Source organism: Odocoileus virginianus, chromosome 4 (assembly GCF_023699985.2).
Source record: "Odocoileus virginianus isolate 20LAN1187 ecotype Illinois chromosome 4, Ovbor_1.2, whole genome shotgun sequence".
Taxonomy (NCBI): domain Eukaryota; kingdom Metazoa; phylum Chordata; class Mammalia; order Artiodactyla; family Cervidae; genus Odocoileus; species Odocoileus virginianus.
Genome location: NC_069677.1, coordinates 76,382,664 through 76,406,787, shown reverse-complemented (window position 1 = coordinate 76,406,787; position 24,124 = coordinate 76,382,664). Strand labels below are relative to the sequence as shown.

Below are 24,124 nucleotides of genomic sequence, written 5' to 3'. Positions count from 1 at the left end.
TCTTGCTTCTGGTATCTGTCCCCTGCCAGATGGGGCTGCTCTATAAACTTGTGCAGGCTTCTTGGAGGGAGAGAGGTTGGTGACTGCTCACCAATGGGTAGAGCTGGTTCTTAGCCCTCTGGTGGGTAGGTCTGTGTCAAGAGGTGTGTCCAAAGGTGGCTATGGGCTCAGGAAGTCTTTAGGCAGCCTGTCTGTTGATAGATGCAGCTGTGTCTTTGCCCACTTGGTTGCTTGGCCCCCAGGTGTCCCAGCATTGGAGCCTACAGGCTGTTGGGTAGGGCCAGGTCTTTGTACTAACGACCCAAGCAAGACATCAGCCTCCAATGAGATTTCATGATGAATATTCCCTAATATATCTGCCACTGGTTTTTACATCTCCAGGTTGAACCACAGCTGCCTGACAACTTCCAGGAAATCCTCCAAGACCACCAGGTAGGTCTGACCCAGGCTCCTATGAAATCACTGCTTTTGCCATGGTTCCAGGTGCACATGAGATTTTGCATGTTCCCTTCAAGAATAAGGTCTCTGCTTCCCCCAGTTCTGTGGACCTCCTGCTATTAAGCTCTGCTGGCCTTCAAAGCCAAATGCTCTCTCTGGGAGCTTCTCTTTCTGAAGGCCTGACAGGGGAGGCCTGACATTAGGTTCAGAACTCACTCCTGTGGGAGAACTTCTGCGATATACTCATTCTCCAGTTTGTGGGTAGCCAGGTGGTAAAGGATTTGATTATATCACAAGTGCACTCTCTACCATCTCATTGTGGTTTCTTCTTTATTTCATCGGATGTAGAGTATCTTTTTTGGGAGGTTCCAGTCTTTTTTTTTTAAATTGATGGTTGGTCAGCAGTTAGCTGTGATTTTGGTATGCTCATAAGAGGTGAACTCAATGTCCCTCTACTCCACTATCTTTTCAAAGTTCCTGGTACGTGTTTTTGTGTACTGAATCTTACCACTGGCTTTATTATTTCCCTGCCTTCAGGATCCTCTCTTTCATTCTTTTATATTTATGTATAATGGCAAACCAGTTCAAATCCTTTTTAGGAAAGCTGGAGGTAGAACACACACATGAAACAGGCAAAAATAAACAGGAAAACAAACTCACATTATAAATCAGGATATAGGGACAAGCACACATGCATAGTAAGTACATTATGTTGTAAAAAAACTGTTCTTTAGGCTCTCTTAATACATTTAGTGAATTCCAACAACAAAAAGCTTACATTAATTAAACAGGTTTTATTATCCCTAAGATACTTACTAACTTTAGAATGAAAAAGAAAAGTTATTGGCAGCCTAGCACTCTGTATTCTGATGGAGCCAAAAGCTCCAGTGGAGTGAGTGGATTAATGAGGCTGCCAGTCCAGCAAGAAGAGCCTCAACCCCCAAGGACAAGGGGCTTATTCACCTGCTATGGAATCACTGGGAAGAATGGACAAAGTGGGGTGAATATTTTCAGAAGATTTACCAAACTTTTGACCTTTAAAGCACAAGCCCACAAAACACTCCCCTAAACCCACACTTTAATATTTGGGATGGACATTTAAGGTTATAAAAGACAGTTAAAGGATACTATATTTCAAAGACTTTTTTCAAGATCAGTTCTGTTATAAAAATCTGTTTGTTGGAAATATATTCACTCAGGTGTTAACACTTCAAAGTGGCCAGACATTTCTCTGATGGTACAGTTTCTCAAAATGTATTTGGAGTCCTCTTTTGGAATTGCCTTCAGTGTACTTTCTGAACATCTTTAGAGGTAGCAAGCCACTAGTCATTAAGTGGATTGAGTTTTTGGAGGCAATCTTTGTTGAAGTGGATGGAAAAATCTAAGTAGTAAGTGTTGTTGCTTCTAAATTGTTTATAACAACCAGATCTGAACCCTGCACATATGGTATTTCAAGGTAGTTGACCTTTTCATCCTTGTTGGTGTCAAGGACAACACTGAGGTAAACCTGAGCAGCTCTTAGCTGGAAGCTAGCCTAGAACTGTATGCAGCAAATGGAGAGAAAAGGAGGATTTGGTAATGTTTAAAATTTCATCTGCTATCCAGTAAAATTTATTATGAAAAATGATCATTTTCCTTTTTTCTCTTTTATTAGGTTGTGATATTTAAAATGATGTACTAAAATCTGGAGATAGAAATGCATTAAATTCTGAGGCCAAAATGTTAGGAGAAGCACAATGACAATCTGCTGGCTTCCAGTACCAGTATGACTTGGGTGACCTGCAGCTTGGAAGCACTTAAACCTAAAAACCTGAAAACCGAAAAAAAAAAAAAAAAAACCAACAACAACCAAACAAACAAAAAGCAAAAACCCGCCCAAATCTTGCAATAATCAATCAAATGCATTTTTTTCCTTAAAAAAAAGATGAGAATTAAAAGAAGTGAAGAGTTCCAGAAAAGTGAAAGTTTTAGTCACTTAGTCGTGCCCAGCTCTTTGTGACCTTATGGACTGCAGCCTGCCAGGCTCCTCCGTCCATGGGATTCTCTAGGCAAGATGTATAGAACAGACTTGTGGACTCTGGGAGAAGGCGAGGGTGGGATGTTTCAAGAGAACAGCATTGAAACATGTATATTATCTAGGGTGAAACAGATCACCAGTCCAAGGTGGGTGCATGAGACAAGTGCTTGGGCCTGGTGCACTGGGAACACCCAGAGGGATCGGGTGGAGAGGGAGGTGGGAGGGGGGACCGGGATGGGGAATACATGTAAATCCATGGCTAATTCATTTCAATGTATGACAAAAACTACTGTAATGATGTAAAGTAATTAGCCTCCAACTAATAAAAATAAATGGAAAAAAAAAAAAAAAAAAGAATAGTGGAGAGGGTTGCCATGCCCTCCTCCAGGGATCTTTCCAACCCAGGGATCGAACACAAGGTGCCTGCATTGCAGGTGGATTCTTTACCATCTGAGCCGCCTGAGAAGCCAGAAAGTGAACTTTAATTACTGTAAGACTGAAACAAATCTGGTACCTTATGCTAGTAATACAACCTACTTGACCTGACTGGAAAAATCTGGGATTTAAGTTTCAGCCTATTTTGTTGTTCTTGTTAGAAAATTAATGAAGAGCCTATTTCTGGGAACTGCAGATACACTTCTACTACAAGTTGATTTTTCAGAATGGACGATTCAAAATTCAAAAGTGATCTCTCATTTTGTATTACGTTGACTTAAATTCCAGGTTGAATATTTATTTTGTTTTTATTTGATGGAAAAAAAAGTCTCTAAGAGCTTAAGATCTTTTTTCAAATCTATCTTGTATGACATGTTTTCTTCTCTTCATGTTTGAACACAAAAATGCGTTTTCAAGGAAAAGACAGAGCAATGCTAATGATAATAATAAATCTCTCAAAATGTCCACTTCAAACCACCTTTTTTGTTGACTTTCATTTAACTTTCACCTCACATAATTCCAGTTCCCATGTCAAAGTACTCTTAAAAAATGAAAAAGTTTTTGGAAGGATGGAGATATATTGGTATTTTTTATAAGTAATTTTGCTAATAATCTTTTTGTATTTCTAAAGAGCCTCTTAATAGACCTACCCTTTGTGTGGGTCTATGGTTTTAGAGACATAACCTATAGGTTATTTTATGCAATTTTCTCACTCAGGTGCTACTACTTAGTAGAAAAATTAGCAAAGAACACGTGGGACAACAGCTACTTATTTTCAAGTCACATATGGGTAAGAAGAGAACTTATGGCACACATCCACATCTCTGAACAAGAGAAAATAAGGACAGTTATACATACCTTTACTAAGCAGTTTTTGTGTCCAGGTACAGAACCATTGACATAGATTATATTGTGCTTTGTGTTTATTCGCCACACCTAAAGTAGAAATAAAATCAAACTTTAAGAGTTGAAAGTATGACAATATACTTACATTAATACAAACAAAAGCTGAGGCTATAAGTAGCCTGGAGTCAGAATCATGTTAGCAACTCAAAATATTGAATGAGAATAAAAATTTCAAATCCTATGGATGACTTGTGTTATAATACAACAACACATGTCTCATATAAGTGGTAGAAAACTCTCATTTTAAATATAAATGTGAGTGCGTGAGACAAGTGCTTGGGCCTGGTGCACTGGGAAGACCCAGAGGGATCGGGTGGAGAGGGAGGTGGGAGGGGGGACCGGGATGGGGAATACATGTAAATCCATGGCTAATTCATTTCAATGTATGACAAAAACCACTGCAATGAAGTAAAGTAATTAGCCTCCAACTAATAAAAATAAATAAATAAATATAAATGTGACTGAACAAATCAAGACTACTAGGATATCTCAATATTCTGCTGGCACCATTAAGAGTAACAAGTGGAAATTCAAGTTTGTTTTTAGTTAACATGAGTTTGCAACTAGAAATTGGAGAGCCATCATCTCTCTGGGTCTAATTTTTTAAAAAAGTGTGCTGAGCAGATGGCCTTCAAACAGATCTTTATACGGGGACAACATTTACACAAGTGAGAATAGTCAAAAAATAGTACTGAGAAAGGGTTTGGGGGAAAATCCAGTTTGACCCACACCTTATGGGTAAATGTTAAATACTAAGGAGACTGAAATCTCTCCTGTCCCACACATGCATACATGAAAAGAAAATACACAGAGTAGATACAAATAGATGTCTGTGTAAAGAGGAGAATGAAAAAGTTGACTTAAAACTCAACATTCAGAAAATGAAGATCATGGCATCCGGTCCCATCACTTCATGGCAAATACACAAGGAAACAATGGAAATAGTGAGAGTATTTTCCTGGGCTCTAAAATTACTGCAGATGGTGACTGCAGCCATGAAATTAAAAGATGCTAGCTCCATGGAAGAAAAGCTATGACCAACCTACACAGCATATTAAAAAGCAGATTTGTCGACAAAGGTCCATCTAGTCAAAGCTATGGTTTTTCTAATAGTCATGTACGGATGTGAGAGTTGGACTATAAAGAAAGCTGAGTGCCGAAGAATTGATGCTTTTGACCTGTGGTGCTGGAGAAGACTCTTCAGAGTCTCCTGGACTGCAAGGAGATCCAACCAGTCCATCCTAAAGGAGATCAGTCCTGAATTGGAAGGACTGATGCTGAAGCTGAAACTCCAATATTCTGGCCACCTGATGTGAAGAACTGACTCACTGGAAAAGACCTTGATGCTGGGAAAGAGTGAAGGTGGGAAGAGAAGGGGACGACAGAGGGTGAGATGGTTGGATGGCATCACCAACTTGTTAGACATAAGTTTGAGTAAGCTCTGGGAGTTGGTGATAGACAGGGAAGCCTGGCATGCTGCAGTTCATGGGGTCACAAAGAGTTGGACCCGACTGAGAGACTGAACTGAACTGGCAAATATAAAAGTACCAGAAGAAGAAAAATAATCTTATACTTAATTATATGAAATTTTAAAAACTTCTGCTGGTTAAAATTTATAAATTACATATATGTAGAACAAGAATGAAAGAATGTGCACCAAAATGTTACCAATGATTATCTTCGGAGGTGGTTCTTTTGAATGGCTTATTTTCTTCTTTGTACTTTCTACGTGTTTTATACATATACACAGATTAGTTGTTTTAACAAAAATATAATTATATGGCACCTATTATCTACAACTCAGTTTCACTTAGATATTACATATATTCCTCAAGTTAAAAGAGAGTGAATTTAACTCCCCCCTTTTAAATATATAATTATTTTACAACAATGGATGCATAGCACAATGCTTTTTTAGTATTTTTTCCCCTAACTTGATTGTCTCTATTGTCTCCCTCTCTTTTCCTCACCCACATCCACCCACACATTTGACATTTAATCAAAAATAATCTGGTATATAACCATCTACTCTGTGTTTACATGGCATGGGAACATATATGTAGGGAGCTTATGTTTATTATAGGAGTATTACACATAATGTTCTGAATATTTATTTTTTCACATAACACCTTGTGGAAATCTTCCAGGTCAAATAATAGATAATTAACTTTTTCTTTTTAATGAGTGCATTTTCCATGGCTTGGATGTTAAATGAATATATATGACAGCAACTCCAACGCGTGCACACACACACATGCACACACACAGCTCAATACCTGTAAAACCATACACTGACACATGTTAAAATACATATACTGTTACATTTGCATTTAGGCATTAATTTATTCCTAAAAAGAGTCACTCCAGAAACTTACTTTTAGTCCAAATGCTGTCCTATCCACATTCCCCAACTGTCCAGGCATTTTAGTTCCAGGCCAGACTCTGGCAACATCCTAAAGAAGGGAATCCAAATTAGCACTTTTCAAGTAGTGCCTCTCAATTTCAAATAGTACCAATCAAACCAAAATGCAAACAAGAAATAAGTCATAAAAATATTCCACGCCCTCTCCCCCATTTTGCTAGGTCCCAGTAAAAAACTAAACATGGATTTAGTCACATTTACCCTTAGAAAATTCCCTTCCTAAATTAGATTAGAACAATAAAAACACAGACTGAGAACATCTTTAGGAGAAAACTTCAGTAACAAGAGAGCAGCAAACGAGGTGTTAAGAAGGACATACAAACATATCTCACTATCAAAGAAAAACTGTGGACTGCCTGACCTGTTTCCACGAATCTTCTGTAATAACTGGCTTGACTCCATCCATCCACTGCAGCTGGAATGGCCCTACTCTCCCACCCCTGCTTTTGATGTTACTACCTTTCTGCAGAGTGACTGAAGGACAGACTCCGTCATCTCCAACAGTGAGAAACTTGGCTTCCATTATCAATATATTTATTCATCTGGTCAATCTTACAGTTCACAGAAAATTATCTCAGAATGGCTAATTAACACTACTTCAAAAAACATAATTAGAACTCAATACTTGCACACAGAACATTTTAAATTTAGTTTCTGGGTATACAGCCAACAACTGTGTTCACAAGTTACTTGAGTTAGTCCACTCCAGTCCTCCACTTTAGTGAGTCTGTTACTCATCTGAAATAGGTTCATTTTCTAATTATATTCCATTATGGATCCCTCCACTCCTGTTTTTATTTTACTTTGAATATGTAAAATATTAACATGGTTCCAAAGTAAAAAGTGTAATAAAAAAATACATCTTCAGTGTCACTCCTGCCACTACTGAGCTCTTCAATGTTGTTCTAACTCATAATTAGTAGGTAATCAATCTCATTAGTTTCTGGTTTTTCCTTTTTGTCCTTCTTTTTGCAAAAATAAGCAGGTAACGTGTGCATTTGTTATATCCTGGAAATCATGTCATTGTTTCACAATGACCTTGCTGTTTGTTTTTCAGCGGCATAGTATTCCATTATACCTGGGAGTTCAGATGAGTTCATCCAAATTCCCAGGTATGGACATTTATGCTTATAAATTAAAAATAATGTTACAATGACTAATTTTGTACAACTGCATCTTTATATTTTGGGGAGAATATCTTTAGGGTAAATTCTGAGAAGTAGGATTGCTGTGTCAAAAGCAAATACATGGGTAGTTTGTTAGATATCACCACATTTCCCCCCATAAAGAATACACTCTTCTATATTTCCATCAGCAATGGATGAGAGAATATCCTTGTCAAGAGAGTGGAAAAAATTAAACAGCATGACAGCACAATCTGCTAGGTGAGAAATTAACTCAAGAGTGTTTTTAAACTGCATCTCTCTTATAAGAAGTAGAATACATTGCATCCTTGTAAGAAGAATTGACCTTGCGTCCTCTGATGCTCCAAAGAGTAACATTCCCGCAGGTTCTCTAGGCTATACCTTTGGGAGGTGTTCACTAGGGCTGAATTAGTAGTAGGAAACTCCCTCTCTCCTTCCTATGCCCCTATTGTCTATTTCTCATTTCTTTCTCTACTACTTTCCCCTTTATCATTATATTGTCCTTGACAACTTTTACCAATGGTCTCTTTTAAGGCAGAAACAAACCTGTTAAGGAACCAGTGAGGCCAGATGGAAGAGCACTCTGATTCCTGATCACTTTAGCAGACTTCAGAGTATAGCATGGGAGGCAGAGATGGGAAAGAAAGTAGGCAGACAGTACTGAGAACACTGGCTGTGAGTACATAGGATATAACCAGATAATTCACATCTGGCTTTGGAAAGTATTTAATAAAGGCCAGAACCCATGGAAGTGGGACTTTTACTAGGACCCACCTGAAATAATATTCAAATTATGTGACTTGATCCCAAAGACAGACCAAAGAACCATATACACAAAAGCTGAATGTTCACCACTAAAAAGAGGATCACTAAGTTATACTTACACCGGTTGAAATAGCTCCAGGCCTCCTGTGGGTTTTTGTTTGACCATGAGTAGCCGGCTGGCCTTTAAATCCCCATCTTTTCATGACACCTTGAAAACCTTTACCAATACTGAGCAAGATAAATGGGTTACAATTTACATAATGAAGAGGTAAAATATCCCCAACCGCATACTTTGACAGTATTTTAGAGTTTCAGCAAAGTTCCTTATCTAAATAACTAGAAAAGGCCATATAAGCAAAATTGCAAAAGAACATGCCTTTATCTTTCTCCTGATTGCACCACTTCCTGGAGTCTCATTCTCTATAAAGATTGTAAGACAACAGCAAGTTAAGCAGAAGTTCTATCATCCTAATCCTATGTAACAACACAGTAAAAGTGGGACATTTTAGAAGTTCATTGCGAGAGATGCAGCAGGCAACCATTAGGATCCCCACCTCCTATAACGCAACTGTACTCCAATAAAAATTTAAAAAGCAAAACAAAACAAGAAAATCCCCGACCTCCCAGTATGCATGCCCCTGTATGATCAATCACCTCCCCTTGAGTCTGTGTAGACCAGCAACTCACCTCTAAGCAATAAACTATGGCAGAAGTGATAAACATCACTTCTGACTCTACATTACAAAGAGACTGGCTTCATCTCTGTGCTCTCAGCTCTGAAAGAAGCCAGGTGCCATAACATAAGCTATCCTATTGACAGCATGCAGCAAAGATTTCTGTAGCCAACAACTGTGGGCCTGATGCTCACCAGTGGCCACATTAATGAGCTTGTAGGCAATTCTCCCCAAGCTGAACTTGGAGATGACTGCAGTCTTGAGTGATGCGTTAGCTGCAGCTTCGTGAGAGACCCTGAGCCAGAGACACCCAGCTAAGCTGTACTGGGAGTCATGATCACAGAAACTGTGAGGTAATAAATGCTTATTGTTTCAGGCTATTGTGTTTTAAAACTCCAGGCAGGAATATACAATAGAACATGAAATAAAATATTAATAATGCCCTAAATGCTCAGCAAGATGAGAAGGTGTATCTTGGTTTCAAGGTCTGAATCAAAAAAAAAAAAAAAAAAAAAAAGGTCTGAATCAGAAGCCAATGGAGAAATAAAATCAGACACTAACAATTTTTAAAGGTCTAATATTTCAATTTTTAAACAAAACCATTCAATTTTCAAATTCTGCTAACTAGAGAAACATCATGCAATGTAGACAGAAACAATATTAAGGTTCAAAAAATATTAAAGTTTGTCTCTGATTGTCAAATATATCAGGATGAATGATACAAAGAAATGCCTAGAATGAGTTGTAAGACTCTATCAGGTATATTTTACAGACCCTTAAGATAAAATCAATTTCTCTACCTTTCATTAGATATTAATAATATGTCAACCTTTTTAAATGTTACATTCCCTTAATTTAACAAAGCTATCACTAAATAATCATCAGAGAGTAACGAATTGAAGTAAATAAGCTCACCTGACTAAGATGACTTGTTTTAGACAAATGAAGATGATATCAACATAAAAACAATACAAATATGTATAGGATATAACAGCTGAATATTATCAAATCACAGGTCAAAGCTATTTGTATATGAATAATTTAAATGTAGCTTTTTTACACATTAAACAACTAACACATCACTTATGGTATACACTGACCAGCACACCTTGTTTTATTGGGCTCCACAGATACTGTGGATTTTACAATTTGAAAGGCTGTGGCAACCTTGTGTGATCAGATGATGGTTTCTTTTTAAAAAGCCATGAAGTATTTTTAAGGTACATACATTGTTTTTTTTAGACATAATGCTATTGTACTCTTAACAGACAATACAATGTAAACATAATTTCTACATGCACTAGGAAATGAAAAAATTTGTTTGACTTGCTTTACCACAGTGGTGTGGAACTGAACTGTAATATATCCAAGGCGTGCCTGTACATAATTCTTTTTGGCCTCAAGAACTCAAAATAATGCTTATCATTGATCAAAGAGGTAAAGTAGAAATTTAATAAATTTCAATATTCACTGAAAAGTCACCATAAACTTTGGAAGATTAGCATCTAGGAAGTAAATAATAAGATATTTTACTGCAGTTTTGCTTCAGAAACTTAACACTGAATTTTAGAATGTATTTGAAAAATAAATGCTTTGCAATTTAAAAATAGAAAAGTACCTAAAAAGCCACTTGAACTTATGATACGTTCAGCAAATAACACTTTAAAGAAAAAAAGGGAAGGGAGTGGCAATGCCAAATCTACAGTGAGCATGGTTTCAAAACACTAACAGTGGTCATTCTTGGTAGAAAGTTTGTTGGTACCTTCTGAGTTCTCAAACTGATTCAGCCCCTGCTTACAGAGAGAGCATGCAAGTGTGCACTGGTTAAAAAAAAAAAAACAAAAAAACATTCTGGGTAAATTTCAGAAGATAATTTAGCTCATTTTACCAGCAGATGATTACAAAATCAAAGTGGTATCCTGAAAGTGTTAATTACTATCAGCTAATTACAGACTGTTTTTCAATCTAGTTCTAGAACACATCATGTTGTTATACTGCGTACAATGGGAGCCTCTTCAATAAATAACCTTTAAACAAAAGGATAAGACACACATGATGTGACAAATCACTGGCTGAATTGAGACCATAGAGAACAAAAGGCACCTGTTGCTCCAGGGTTGGGGGTGGGGGTGCAGAACAGGTGTCTATTCCTTTGTTTCTCTCAGTTGTCACCCAACTGGAGAACAAAAACAAAACAAAACCAGGAAATGAAGGAATATACACTTAGTATACCCATGCACAGTTCCAACACAGAATTTTCACAGGTCGCATAAAATAAAACCTTCATCTCACTAAAAGGGATACAAAATACATAATATGCTTTAATCTCACCCACCCCTTTTTTGCTGCCATTTTTAATGACAGTGGAATAAATGAAATAAAGGAAAATCCAAATCAGCTAAGAACACAATGTTAAGGTCCAAATCTAGTGAAACATATATGAAAATTAGGAAAACAAAAAGTGTTCTTTATTTCAGCATTCATACTTGCGAAAACAAAATGTCAAAAAATCTCAGAGATATGATTTAAATTTAGACTTTATTGTCCTGTTTCTCGGTGTTTTTCCTCACTATACTTTAATGAAGCACAGGAATTGTGCAGTATCTAAAAGTAGTGCCCTACCTACCAGAACTCAGAGTAACTCTGTTACTGGCTTTAACTGTGTCTGGAAGAAACAATTATTTCCTTGATTCGGTTCTATAGTTTTCAAATGCTGTATATAACAGGCTTTTTAATAAAAGTTTAAGACTGTATTAAGAAAAGGGGAGGAAGGGTGTGAAGGTCTGACTATTAAGAACTTTGCAGAAGACAATGCATAATTTAGTGTTTCTAACTGTATTTCATAAATCTCCAGAGATTACTACTATGAATTTCATTTCCCTGTCACACTCTGACAAACACCTAAATGTCTACCAGCAGATATAAAGATTTAATACACATCCATCAAATATTTCCCTACTTAGTGGGTTCAGTTCAGTTCAGTTCAGTCACTCAGTTGTGTCTGACTCTTTGCGACCCCATGAATTGCAGCACGCCAGGCCTCCCTGTCCATCACCAACTCCCGAAGTCTACCCAAACCCATGTCCATCGAGTCAGTGATGCCATCCAGCCATCTCATCCTCTGTCGTCCCCTTCTCCTCCTGCCCCCAATCCTTCCCAGCATTAGGGTCTTTTCCAATGAGTCAACTCTTTGCATGAGGTGGCCAAAGTACCGGAGTTTCAGCTTCAACATCAGTCCTTCCAATGAACACCCAGGACTGATCTCCTTTAGGATGGACTGGTTGGATCTTCTTGCAGTCCAAGGGACTCTTAAGAGTCTTCTCCAACACCACAGTTCAAAAGCATCAACTCTTCAGTGCTCAGCTTTCTTCACTGTCCAACTCTCAGATCCATACATGACTACTGGAAAAAACACAGCCTTGACTAGATGGACCTTTGGTAACTACCTTTGATTGCATGGTTCTGGATACACTTGTATATGAGGATAAAATAAAAGATCTATAGGTGAGGAGTACTCTCAAGTCCATCCATCCTGAGTCCTCTGAGGAATTGTGAAGGAATTTCACCAAGTCTTGCCCTGGCCACTGAAGAACCCTGTAAATGTCTGAAGTCAGTTTCCACCCAATGCAGCATTCTTGTCTAATCCTATTCAATCAGAGATGCAAAACAGCTCCTGAACACACAGGTAAGTCACCGTGCAATGTTTCAGGGGCTCCGTGTTTCATCACACACAAGGTAAAAGCTAGCATGGAAGATCTGTTTGGCTGTTACTCTCCAGGATGATTTTGAGACAGCATGACCTGAACAGGAGGTATTCTGTTTCTGTCGAAAAACTATAAAGCTCCCATCAATATCTGGGAATATTTTTATCAACAACTGACGGCTAAGTGTGCCCCGCTTACAGCTTTCTGACATTAAATCTAGATCATTCATTAGTTGTTGTTTAAGCTGCTAAGTTGGGTCCGACTCATTGGCAACCCTATGGATTGTATCCTGCCAGGCTCCTGTCCATGGGATTCTCCAGGCAAGAATACTAGAATGGGTTGCCACTCCTTCTCCGGGGGATCTTCCTGACACAGGGATCGAACCTGCATCTCCTGCATTGCAGGCAGATTCTTTACCATTTGAGCCACCAGGGAAGTCCCTCATTCAGTAGGACAAAGAGCCAAACGCGCAGTGATTCTTTTCGGCCCTTTTATAGAAGCGAACATTTTCTGGCTGTCCTAATTAAACCCAGACACACCATGTTTGCTGTCCTAAGTTCAGTCTGTTCTTCTCCAGACAGAAAATTCAAATAATTCAAGTAACATCATGAAAAGACAAAACAGTTTTCTGAGTATTACTTCTTCATTAATATAGAAAACAGTGAATTATGCCACTTGGGAAATTGAGGGATTATTTTTTGGAAACAGATTTATATAACTGAAAGGAACTTAGAAATATGTAGAATCTAAAAATAAAAACCCTGATACAAATGAACTTATTTAAAAAAACAGAAATAGACTCACAGATACAGAACACAAACTTATGGTTACTAAAAGGGAAAAGGGTAGGAGAGGGATCAATTGGGAGTTTGGGATTAGCAGACACAAAGTACTATGTATACAACAGATAATCAACAAAGTCCGACCATACAGTACAGGGAACTATATTCAGTATCTTGTGATAAACCATAATGAAAAAGAATATGAAAAAGGATGTATATATATAACTTAATCACTTTGCTGTACACCTGAAACTAACATAATATTGTCAATCGACTATACTTAAAAAAAAAAACTAAATAAAAAATTTAAAAAACCCCAAAACCCACATTTAAAAAAAAAAAAAGAAGAAACTTAGAAACCATTTAATCCTAAACCTTTATGTTAAAAATAATGAAATGTATCCAGAGAAGTTAAGTCACTAGCCCAAGGTTAAATCCCCGGTAAATGAAAGCATCTGGTTATGCTTTCAACCCAGGTCACACTGCCTCCTGATAAACAGAGTAAAGCAAAAATAAAGCAGCATATCAGAGAAGCATGGAGCTATTTCAAGGTCATCCTCATTACACTGTAAATTCTAAATGTGGCAGGTATTATGTATCCTTAAAATTACCTACAGTGCTTTGTAAGGTTACTACTTGGCTATACAAAACAGTTTAAGAGGCAATAACTTGATGTATCAGAAAACACCACAATTGAATTCTAAATAACTTAATGTAGTTAATTCATTTTAAAAGATATTTCCTATTGAGGAAAACATAGATTTTTCCTTTAAAATTTCGAAACCAAAACAAAATATTTGAAACAAATGAAAAAACAGTAATAGTGAAAGTAGCCAATACTTTTGAGCATTTACTACATCCCAGATCTTGAGCTAAGAGCCTTATGTGCATTATTTCATTCAGTCTTAACACTAGGAGGCTATGAGGCAGGTGGTATGATTAGTCTCATGTTAAAGATGAGGCTCTTGATGAAAGTGAAAGAGGTGAGTGAAAAAACTGGCTTAAAACTCAACATTCAAAAAAACAGATCATGGCATCCAGTCCCATCACTTCATAGCAAACACAACAGGGAAAAAATGGAAACAGTGAGGGACTTTATTTTCTTGGGCTCCAAAATCACTGCAGATGGTGATTGCAGTCATGAAATTAAAAGACGCTTGCTGCTTGGAAGGAAAGCTATGACCAATCTAGACAGCATATGAAAACAGGAGAATTATCACTTTGCCAATAAAGGTCCATATAGTCAAAGCTATGGTTTCTCCAGCAGTCATGTATGGATGTGAGAGTTGGACCATAAAGAAGGCTGAGTGCTGAAGAATTGATGCTTTCTAACTGTGATGCTAGAGAAGACTTTTGAGAGTCCTGTGGATAGCAAGGAGATCAAAACAGTCAATCCTTAAGGAAATCAATCCTGAATATTCATTGGAAGGACTGATGCTGAAGCTCCAATACTCTGGCCACCTGATGCGAAGAGCCAACTCATTGGAAAGGACCCTGATGCTGGGAAAGACTGAAGGCAGGAGAAGGGGGAGACAGAGGATGAGATGGTTGGATGGCATCACTGATTCAATGGACATGAGTTTGAGCAAACTCCAGGAGACAATGAAGGACGGGGAAGCCTGGTGTGCTGCAGTCCGTGGGGTGGCAAAGAGTCAGACATAACTAAGCAAGTGAACAACAACAAAGATGAGGTGACAGAGAGGTTAAGAAAGCTGTCTAGGTCACAGAGCTGCTGAGAAGCAGAGCCATGCTTTGACCACGCTCCCTAGACCACCTCACTTTGACTGCCTGAGAAAACAGTTTTTTCACAGAGACTACTTCCCTCTATAGTTTATTCATTTATAAATTTTTTCACTAATATGCTTAAAATTTTACTGCTTTGAATAACCAGTAAGTAAAGTAACTTATTAAAATGTGCAGGGCTGGAGAACAATTGTTCCCTGAAGGCAGCATGTATCTTGTTTTCCCTCGAGCTTCTGAGAGTGTGGAAGCACCCTTCTCTGAACAGTATGTAGGACTGAGCAAATAGCTCAAAAGAGTCTCCAATTTGTTAGAACCTACCTAGCTTTTTAATCACCGGAAGGCTCTGCTGAACAATATTTCTGTATGTATTTTGATGTTTTAATGAAAGAACCCAAATTAACTCTTTCCTACTCCTTTCATTTTTACTACCAGTGACAACACTGTCAAAGTAAGTACCCTATCTGTCTCTCCGGGCCACTGCTTCTCTTCGGGGTTCCCAGGTGGCTCAGTGGTAAAGAATCTGCCTGCCAATGCAGGAGACACAAGAGATGTGGGTTCAATCCCTGGGTCAAGAAGATCCCTTGGAGATGGAAATGGCAACCCATTCCAGTATTCTTGCCTGGGAAATCCCATGGACAGAGGAGCCTGGTGGGCTACAGTCCACTGCATCACAAAGAGTTGAACATGACTGAGCACACATACATATTTTTCTACTTTGAGTCAAAGGGTAATGAGGATTTAAAGGACACTGATAACTTCAAAAATTCTAAGATTATGTCAGAAATTGCTATTTAAGTAATAAGATTATGCCTGAAAACATATGGGCTGCTTTCATTAGCCCAGACTCATAGACAGATTTTTAGATGATCTTAACATAAAGAAAAAAATATTTTAAGTAACTGAATGGCCTGTTTTCTGATTTCAATCTGATTTCAGAAATTACTTCAGGCATGCCACTGTCATGAATTCAAAGTTCAGTAAGACACCTGGCAGGAAAGTGTCCCATGCCCACCAGTATGGGCTCATCACTATCACCAGTGTCTTCCAAGTTCTTTAAGAGAGACCTAACATTTTTCTCCTAAACAATGCAGAATGTGTATTTACAGCTTTCTTTTTGTTTATCTTACTTTCATTCTTTCCTGAGTTTTCTCCTTTAAAAAAAAAAAGAAAAAAGAAAAACTCAAAAGTTAAAATAAGAACTGCTAGAATTCAACAGAAAACAATGGACTAAACATCATATGTTAAGGGTAGAATCAACAGTCATATTTTATCTTAATGACTCTTTCTACATTATCTAGAGATGTTTCCTCCTCAAAATTGAGAGAGAAAGAAAAGGAAAAACATTGAACCTCTAAACCCATCATCTGTTAGAAATTGCAGTGGAATATAATCGCCATTACAGAACAAGAATATAGTCTTTGAAAGGGTCCTAGTATACCAGGTAGTACCACTACCTAGTGGCAGTCGTGGTAGTGTGGGGAATGCATCATTATATATGTTAGACTTTAATTAGAATAAATTACATAAAACTGATACTTATTGTCTATTTATAGAATAATGAAAACTGAAAAATTATTCTGATAGAATAGTTTCATATATTAGGTGTTAAGGATCTTTCCCACATAATCTAAATAGAATTTGTATTCTCAGACTCTAGATAAAAAACTATTTCTGGTTTAAAACTACAGCACAGGTAAACACAATGTTTTTTTTCAATGTAAGCAGATTTTCCAACATAATCATTAAGAGAGGAACATTTTAAAAATGCAGGGAAGCCTGTTGTGGACTGTGGGCCCCGGGGCAATAAAGGTCCTCAATATAGCTGGATGGAAACTTGCTCTAAAAGCCATTGACTGGGTAGCTTTCAGGGAGATTATCTCCCAAAGGCCACTGCTAATTCCTTGAAATTCTGGAAGGAGACCCTCACCTCCAGGTTGGCTAACCTGCCTGAGAAACCACATGCCACTGACGGGGCTTACAAGGCCCATGTGGCAAAGGCTGGCCTGAAAGATGACTTTGAGAAGTTAATGCCCCGAAGGTTCCTATGCCCGAGGATAAATACACTGCCCAGGGAGACACTGAAGAAAAAGAAGATGTGAAAAGCTGTGCTGAGTTTCTGTCTCTCTCAAAGACCAGAACTGAGGAATATGAGAAAGAGCTGGAGAAGATGAGGAACATAATCACACTTGATCAGATGACCACTGAGGACATTCTTGAATGAAGTTTTCCCAGAAACCATATTAGACAAGAAAAAGTACTCCTATTAGCCTCACAAGCCAAATGAGAATTTATAAATTTCAGTCTGGGAGAAAGCTCTGGCCCCTGAATTATAAACTCTGGACATTAAATATAATTACATAGTGAAAAGACAATTTACAGAAGTCTTCAAGAAGAGACTCCTAGCCATAAAAAGGAATACATTTGAGCCAGTTCTAATGAGGCAGATGAACCTAGAGCCTATCATGCAGAATGAAGTAAGTCAGAAAGAGAAAAACAAACATCGTATATTAATGCATATATATGGAATGTAGAAAGATGGTACTGATGAACCTATTTGCAGAGCAGCAATGGAGATGCAGACATAGAGAACAGATTTGAGGACACAGTGGGCGGAAGGAGACGGTGGGACAAATGGAGAGAGTAGCATGAAAACATATACATTTACCACATGTAAAACAGATAGCCAGTGGGAATTTGCTATATGAGGCACGGAACTCGAGCTGGGGCTTTGTAACAACCTAGAGGGGTGAGATAGAGGTTCAAAAGGGAAGGGACGTATGTATGTCTATGGCTGATTCACGTTGATGCATGGCAGAAACCAACGCAATACTGTAAAGCAATTATCTTCCAATTAAAAATAAATAATTTTTTTTAAATGTAAAAAAAGAGGGGGTTGCTAGTGTTGGTTACTGGTCATTTAAAAGACGATGTCTGTGGACAATTTTGTTCTTCAAGTAGATAGATTCTATTAACACTACATTTTCTTAAATTAGTATTTTTCTATTTTAAATTTTTCTTAAGTTATTTCTAACATATATTTAATCCAGTAATTAAAACTGAAAATATATGGTAAAAAATTTGAAATACTCAAAATAAAAGTGTAGACTTAACAATTAAATGTAATTATTACAACATGAGAAAAGTAAATTTCAATTAAAAACAAGTCTCAAATTAACCTCTAATGGAAAGGAGATGATGAAGCCAGTTACTAAAGAGACCAGTTTTCAGTTTCATGCTAACTAAAATGTAGGTGATACACAGGCTTACTATTACTGCAATGTTATTTGAAATCAGATTGATTAGACTTTCGTACTTTAAAACAGATGTCCATATGTTATCAGTTGAGTTCAGTTCAGTTCAGTTGCTCAGTTGTGTCCGACCCCATGGAGTGCAGCACACCAGGCTTCCCTTTCCATCATCAACCCCTGGAGCTTGCTCAAACACATGTCCATAGAGTTGGTGATGCCATCCAACCATCTCATCCTCTGTCACCCCCTTCTTCTGCCTTCAATCTTTCCCAGCATCAGCGTCTTTCCCAATGGGTCAGCTCTTCACATCAGGTGGCCAAAGTACTGGAACTTCAGCTTCAGCATCAGTCCTTCCACTGAATATTCAGGACTGACTTCCTTTAGGACGGACTGGTTGGATCTCCTTGCAGTCCAAGGGACTCTCAAGAATCTTCTCCAACACCACATTTCAAAAGCATCAATTCTTTCGTGCTCAGCTTTCTTTATGATCCAACTCTCACATCCATACACGACTACTGGAAAAACCATAGCTTTGACTAGATGGACCTTTGTGGGCAAAGAAATGCTCCTGCTTTTTAATATGTTGTCTAGGTTGGTCATAGCTTTTATTCCAACGAGCAAGCGTCTTTTAATTTCATGGCTGCAGTCACCATCTGCAGTGATTTTGGAGCCCCCCAAAAATAAAGTCTGCCACTGTTTCCATTGTTTCCCCATCTAATCGCCATGTAGTGATGGGACTAGATGCCAAGATCTTTGTTTTTTGAATGCTGAGTTTTAAGCCAACTTGTTTACTCTCCTCTTTCACTTTCATCAAGAGGTTCTTTAGTTCTTCTTCACTTTCTACCATAAGGATGGTGTCATCTGCATATCTGAAGTTATTGGTATTTCTCCTGGCAATCCTGATTCCAGCTTGTGCTTCAGCCAGCTCAGGATTTCACATGATTTACTCTGCATATAATTTAAATAAGCAGGGTGACAATATTCAGCCTTGACATACTCCTTTCCCAATTTGGAACCAGTCTGTTGTTCCATGTCTGGTTCTAGCTGCTGCTTCTTGACCTGCATACAGATTTCTCAGGACTAATTTGAGTAGAGCTGAGAAAAGGCAGGCGCTGGGACTCCGTGCTGGGTAAAGGAGCACAGAAAAGCAAGTTCACTGATGAGTTCCTGTTCTTCAGTCCGGTGGTTCTCAGTGTGGTCCCTGGACTAGCAGCATCCACACAACGTGGGAACTTGCTGGAAATGCAAATTCTCAGGTACTTCTCCAGATCTAATGAATCTGAAGATTGGCAGGAGACAGAAGATTGTTTAACAAGCCTTCTTGGAGATGCTGAGGCCCACTCAAGCATGGGAACTGATGCTCCAGGCTATGAACCCTTGTTCCTCATCTGACCCAGCTATGTCAGTGCAACACTTTTTCTCCAGTGTGTACATCTGTAACATCATTAATAATCAAGATGATGGAACCTAGAAGTTTCAAAATATTAAAACAGGGGCTGCAAAAGGAGGACAAAGTACAAAAAAGGAGGACAAAGTTGACCGCCACAACTTGGAGCCTATGTCCAAAAGGTAATGGTTCCATTTATAGTCAACAAGGAAAAAACATTCTCACTGGCTGTAAAGGACTAAAACTCCAAGCTGGGGGAGCTGTTCAAAAAGAGAGAAGCATCATGGAAGGAGACAGAAGAATTCAAAGGGGAGAAAGAAAAGCAAGCAGATTCATGTATGCGTGCATGCACACAGGTACACACATATGGGGAAAGTCAATGGCAGTGACAGCTGCCACCAGGACTGTGTGTAGCTTAGATGCAAGCCTGCTCAGGAGCGATCCAAAACATCTCCACATGAGGAGGACACAGTTCTGTAAATCTGAAAGCACTTACAAGCACCCTGAGGCCATAATAACACACCAGCTATGAAAACTATAGCTATCAGCAGCATTGAGTGAAAGATCAGTTTGTTTCACTTTGATCTCAGGTAATACCCCCAACAGGTACACACACTAGAGTACCGTGCACACATTATACAGTCAGACAGAAGGTGGTACAGCAGCCACACAACAAATATAGGTCCCCCTTCTCCACAGTTTAAAGCCTAAGGCTAGTTCCTCTCTCAGTTCTCATCAGCTGTTCAGTCCTCAGGCTGAAATGCACATGGCTGTACACACTCTTGTCTTCTAGATACATGCTCTTAAAACACAAAACCAACACACTCTCACAAGAAGGCTGAAGTTTTAAAAACAGCTTCTGAGAAGTTAAGGAATGGGGGGAGAGGAGGGAGGCTGAAGAGGGAAATAATGTATGTATAACTTTGGCTGATTTGCACTGCTGTATGGCAGAAACCAACACAACACGGTAAAGCAATTTTCCTTCAATTAAAAAATTAAAAAAAAAAAGAAGAAGTTAAAGAAACCCAACAACAGCATATGAAATAAAAGCATCTACTGAACATAGACACTAAAAAGGCCAGGCTCCAATCCAAGCTAGTCACAAACACTGCCATAAGGCATCTGCTAACAAAGGAAACTGATTTTGTGGGGCTTCCTGAATATCTCATTTATCCTACGAAATATGTAGTGGAAAGCATACATTATTAACTGTAAGTTAACAAATTACCATGAAGTATTTTATTATATGTAATAATTTAGTAATTTAAAAAGTAAAACCATCTGATTCATAACACATGTCTCCCTATCTACCCAAACCAAAGCTTTACAGTTCCAATATTTTGACTTCTTCACAAGGGTACGCAGGACAAACGTTACCATGAGACCAGTAATTTCGGAGGCCCCAGCAAGTAGGAATGAGTTCACAACAATCAGGAAGAAGGGAGAAGAGGACGGTTCACAGTCTCTTTAAAGCCTTACTCTCCTCTCCAGGCCAAACCCCCTCCATTTCTAAATAGCTAATCAAAACCTAAGGTCCCTAGGACCTGTGTGCCATGGCCATAGGCAATAATAATGAGGAAGTGAAGACGTGTCTGACTGCATTTAGGAAACTGACACTAGATTTGTCTGGTTTCTGTGGACAGAAGCAGCAGCTCTGGCTCAGTCACTATGATCTAAGGTTATCCCAGAGCACCTCAGGCTATTTTCATTTTCAAACGGTTCTCAGAATATTCCTGGAACATAGGCTGCATACCTTGTGAAATGACAAAAGGAAAACTGAGACACATAAAGCAGTGAAACTGTCATCAATGTTAACAGAACAAGAAATAAGAGTGAATGAGAGCTTGGGAATTCCCTGGCAGTCCAGTAGTTAGGACTACGCGCTTTCACTACCATGGATTGGGGGTTCAATCCCTGTAGGGGAACTTAAGATCTCACAAGCCTCACGGCATGGCCAAACGAAAGAATGGACGAGAGCTGATATCTGGAGCTAGGCTTAGCCTAGATCATATGGATTGTAAGAAATGATACTGAAAAGGGCTTGGTGACTTTATTCCATAGTGAGTTAACATCAACTCATCTTTTAAAATGTTTAACTGGACAATAACTGCTTTACAATGTTGTAAAGCATTCACATTCACACAATGTGAATTAGCTGAAGTACAGATACATCCCTTCCACTTGAGCCTCCCCTGTCCTTCCCACTCCACTCCTCTAGGTTGTCACAACTGATTTTTAAAAAACTACTTCTATAAGTTCTAAAGTTTCCTGGAGATTATCCAGCCAGTGCTGAACTTAAAGTATGATACAAAGTCAGCATTTCTATTAGAGTGACAAATAAGTGTTCATTTCTACCAAATCTGAACTCTTCTTTATGTATGACAAAATATTTTGTCCCTTCTAGTGCCAAAAGATGATGTCATGCTACTGAAGAGGCCTAAGGTGTGATTCTGTTTTCTTCTCCCAGTTTCTAATGGGATTTTAACACAGTTCCAAAAATGCTCTACAGTACAAGATGTTTGTAATTTAACTACTTCCTGTATCTTTTACCAACATGATATATGCAGCCTTTTGTCTTCAAATAGATGTGGGCCCAGCCCACAAGGAACTTGAATAATGTAACCTTTCTTAGTCCCATCTCAAGAAGCACACATCTCAATTTAATATGTAAACTCTTCAGGCAAAACTAATTCAGTGCAATTTAAAAACCGGTACCATCAGTTGCATTAAAGATTAGAATTATGAATGAGAATAATGATTACTTATCTTTTATTCACTGACTTTGAAAGACTGCACTTCTTTCACTCACTCTGCTGTTTTTTAATGTACAAGGAAAACAAAACGAAAAAAACCTGTTATGTGGACCTACGTTTTGGCTGTGACATCCACATATTGTCCTGGGCGAAAGTGAGCAGCATAAAGAGGAGTGCCTTTATGAAAAGAAAACAAAAAATCAATATGAAATTTGTCAGCTCAGAAACAACTTCATTAAACAAACTAGACAGGAAGCTTTCTAGCTACCAGATTTCAAAATGTCAGGATAGTCTCTTCTGCAATTTTAATGATTAGAAACATCAATAAAATAATAAAATTGCTCAATAAATGCATTTTAATGGACAGTATGGAGGCTGAAGTATGGGGCACATGGTGCTCGAGGTCAGCAAGCCACAGCCACTGATGTGCTCGTGCATTCAGAGGCCACCACAATACTGGGTGAAACAGGCAACTCCTGTGACAGTACTGTTCCTGCTGGTAAATACATGAGATTCTTTGTTTTTTTCTTGTGAGTAACAATATATTAAGATATATTTCCCATTTCTAATAAGAAAAATAAAAATAAGAGAATGACTAAAAAAACGTAGGATATCAAAGGCTTTTCTTTTTCCTATTGGAGGTAAGTTATCCAAAAATAGGAATCAACATTAACATCACTCAGTAAGACTTCAAAAAAAAAAAAAACTGCAACCAATGTAGTAGCCAATATAATCAAAAGCTAATGTGTGTTTGTTTTAAAACAAGGAGTAAAGTGCTGCAAGGGTTTCAGAGGATAGGGTCCTTTAAGTAGGACCCAACGTGGATTTATATGGGCAGAGAAAAACCTTGAATTAAGAAAAAATAGATTGAAAATGATCAAATTTCTATGAGGCTGAATCACCTGAATTGATATTTGGCCATTTTTCATCCACAAAAAAACCCAGTATCATACAGTTTGAGCTATAGCAAAAGTTAACGCAGACTTCATGTTTATACTAGTTAACTCCATCTTACCTCAAAGATGAAAAATTTGCACTTAAAAAAATCCCTTCAATTCTAGCTTTTATCAAGGTCGACTCTATCACCCCAATTAACAAGGCCTATTGCAACTGTATTCTACCTCAAGAAACTCAGTTCAGGTATTAAAATATCAAATCTTAAAACATCCTTCTACGGTCCACTTCTCAAGAACCCAAGTTCAAGACATTAGGAAGCTTTTCTAAAGTTCAAAGACATCAAAATGCCATTAACTAATATAATCATATTGCCAAATGTGACTTTTTGATATTCCGTGGAGTACGTAAAATACTTTGGAATTTTTAAGTAAGAATCTTTACATCAAGGTGCCATGGTCAGTCACTTTTCTGTTTCTGGCTATATTTTCTTATTCTATCGCAGTGAGAATCTATTCCTCACTTAATAAAATACCAGCCTACAAACAGTGAACTTCACATTTTAAAAGTTCACTTACTTATTTGGAGAGGCTTTTCCAAATGTGAAACACTCTGTACACTAAAAACAAAAGCGTTCCTCCTTCTTTCATGGAAAACAAAGAGTTCTCTACAGTTCCTTCCACTTAAAAAAGAAAAAGACCTGTTTGTCCCTAGTGATTAAATCAGACACGGTTTTATATTTAAAAATAAATGTTTGGGACTTTGTATTGTGAACTCAGCTTTATTGAAAGCGCTGACATTAAACAAATCA

At 38.1% G+C, this 24,124-nt stretch overlaps 1 protein-coding gene and 1 pseudogene across 1 annotated transcript in view; one reads left to right on the top strand and one right to left on the bottom strand.

Moving 5' to 3' along the window:
* The window catches only part of MRPL3 (mitochondrial ribosomal protein L3), a 50,221-nt gene that overhangs the window by 7,758 nt on the left and 18,339 nt on the right, over positions 1-24,124 (bottom strand). Inside the window, exons 6-9 of the mRNA XM_020880174.2 lie at positions 22,536-22,596; positions 8,248-8,356; positions 6,172-6,249; positions 3,749-3,826 (exon numbers count right to left, since the gene is read on the bottom strand). Of these exons, the coding sequence (XP_020735833.2) occupies positions 3,749-3,826; positions 6,172-6,249; positions 8,248-8,356; positions 22,536-22,596 (326 nt within the window). The remainder of the gene's footprint in view (positions 1-3,748; positions 3,827-6,171; positions 6,250-8,247; positions 8,357-22,535; positions 22,597-24,124) is intronic.
* LOC139034699 (ATP synthase subunit d, mitochondrial pseudogene) lies at positions 16,796-17,325 on the top strand (annotated as a pseudogene).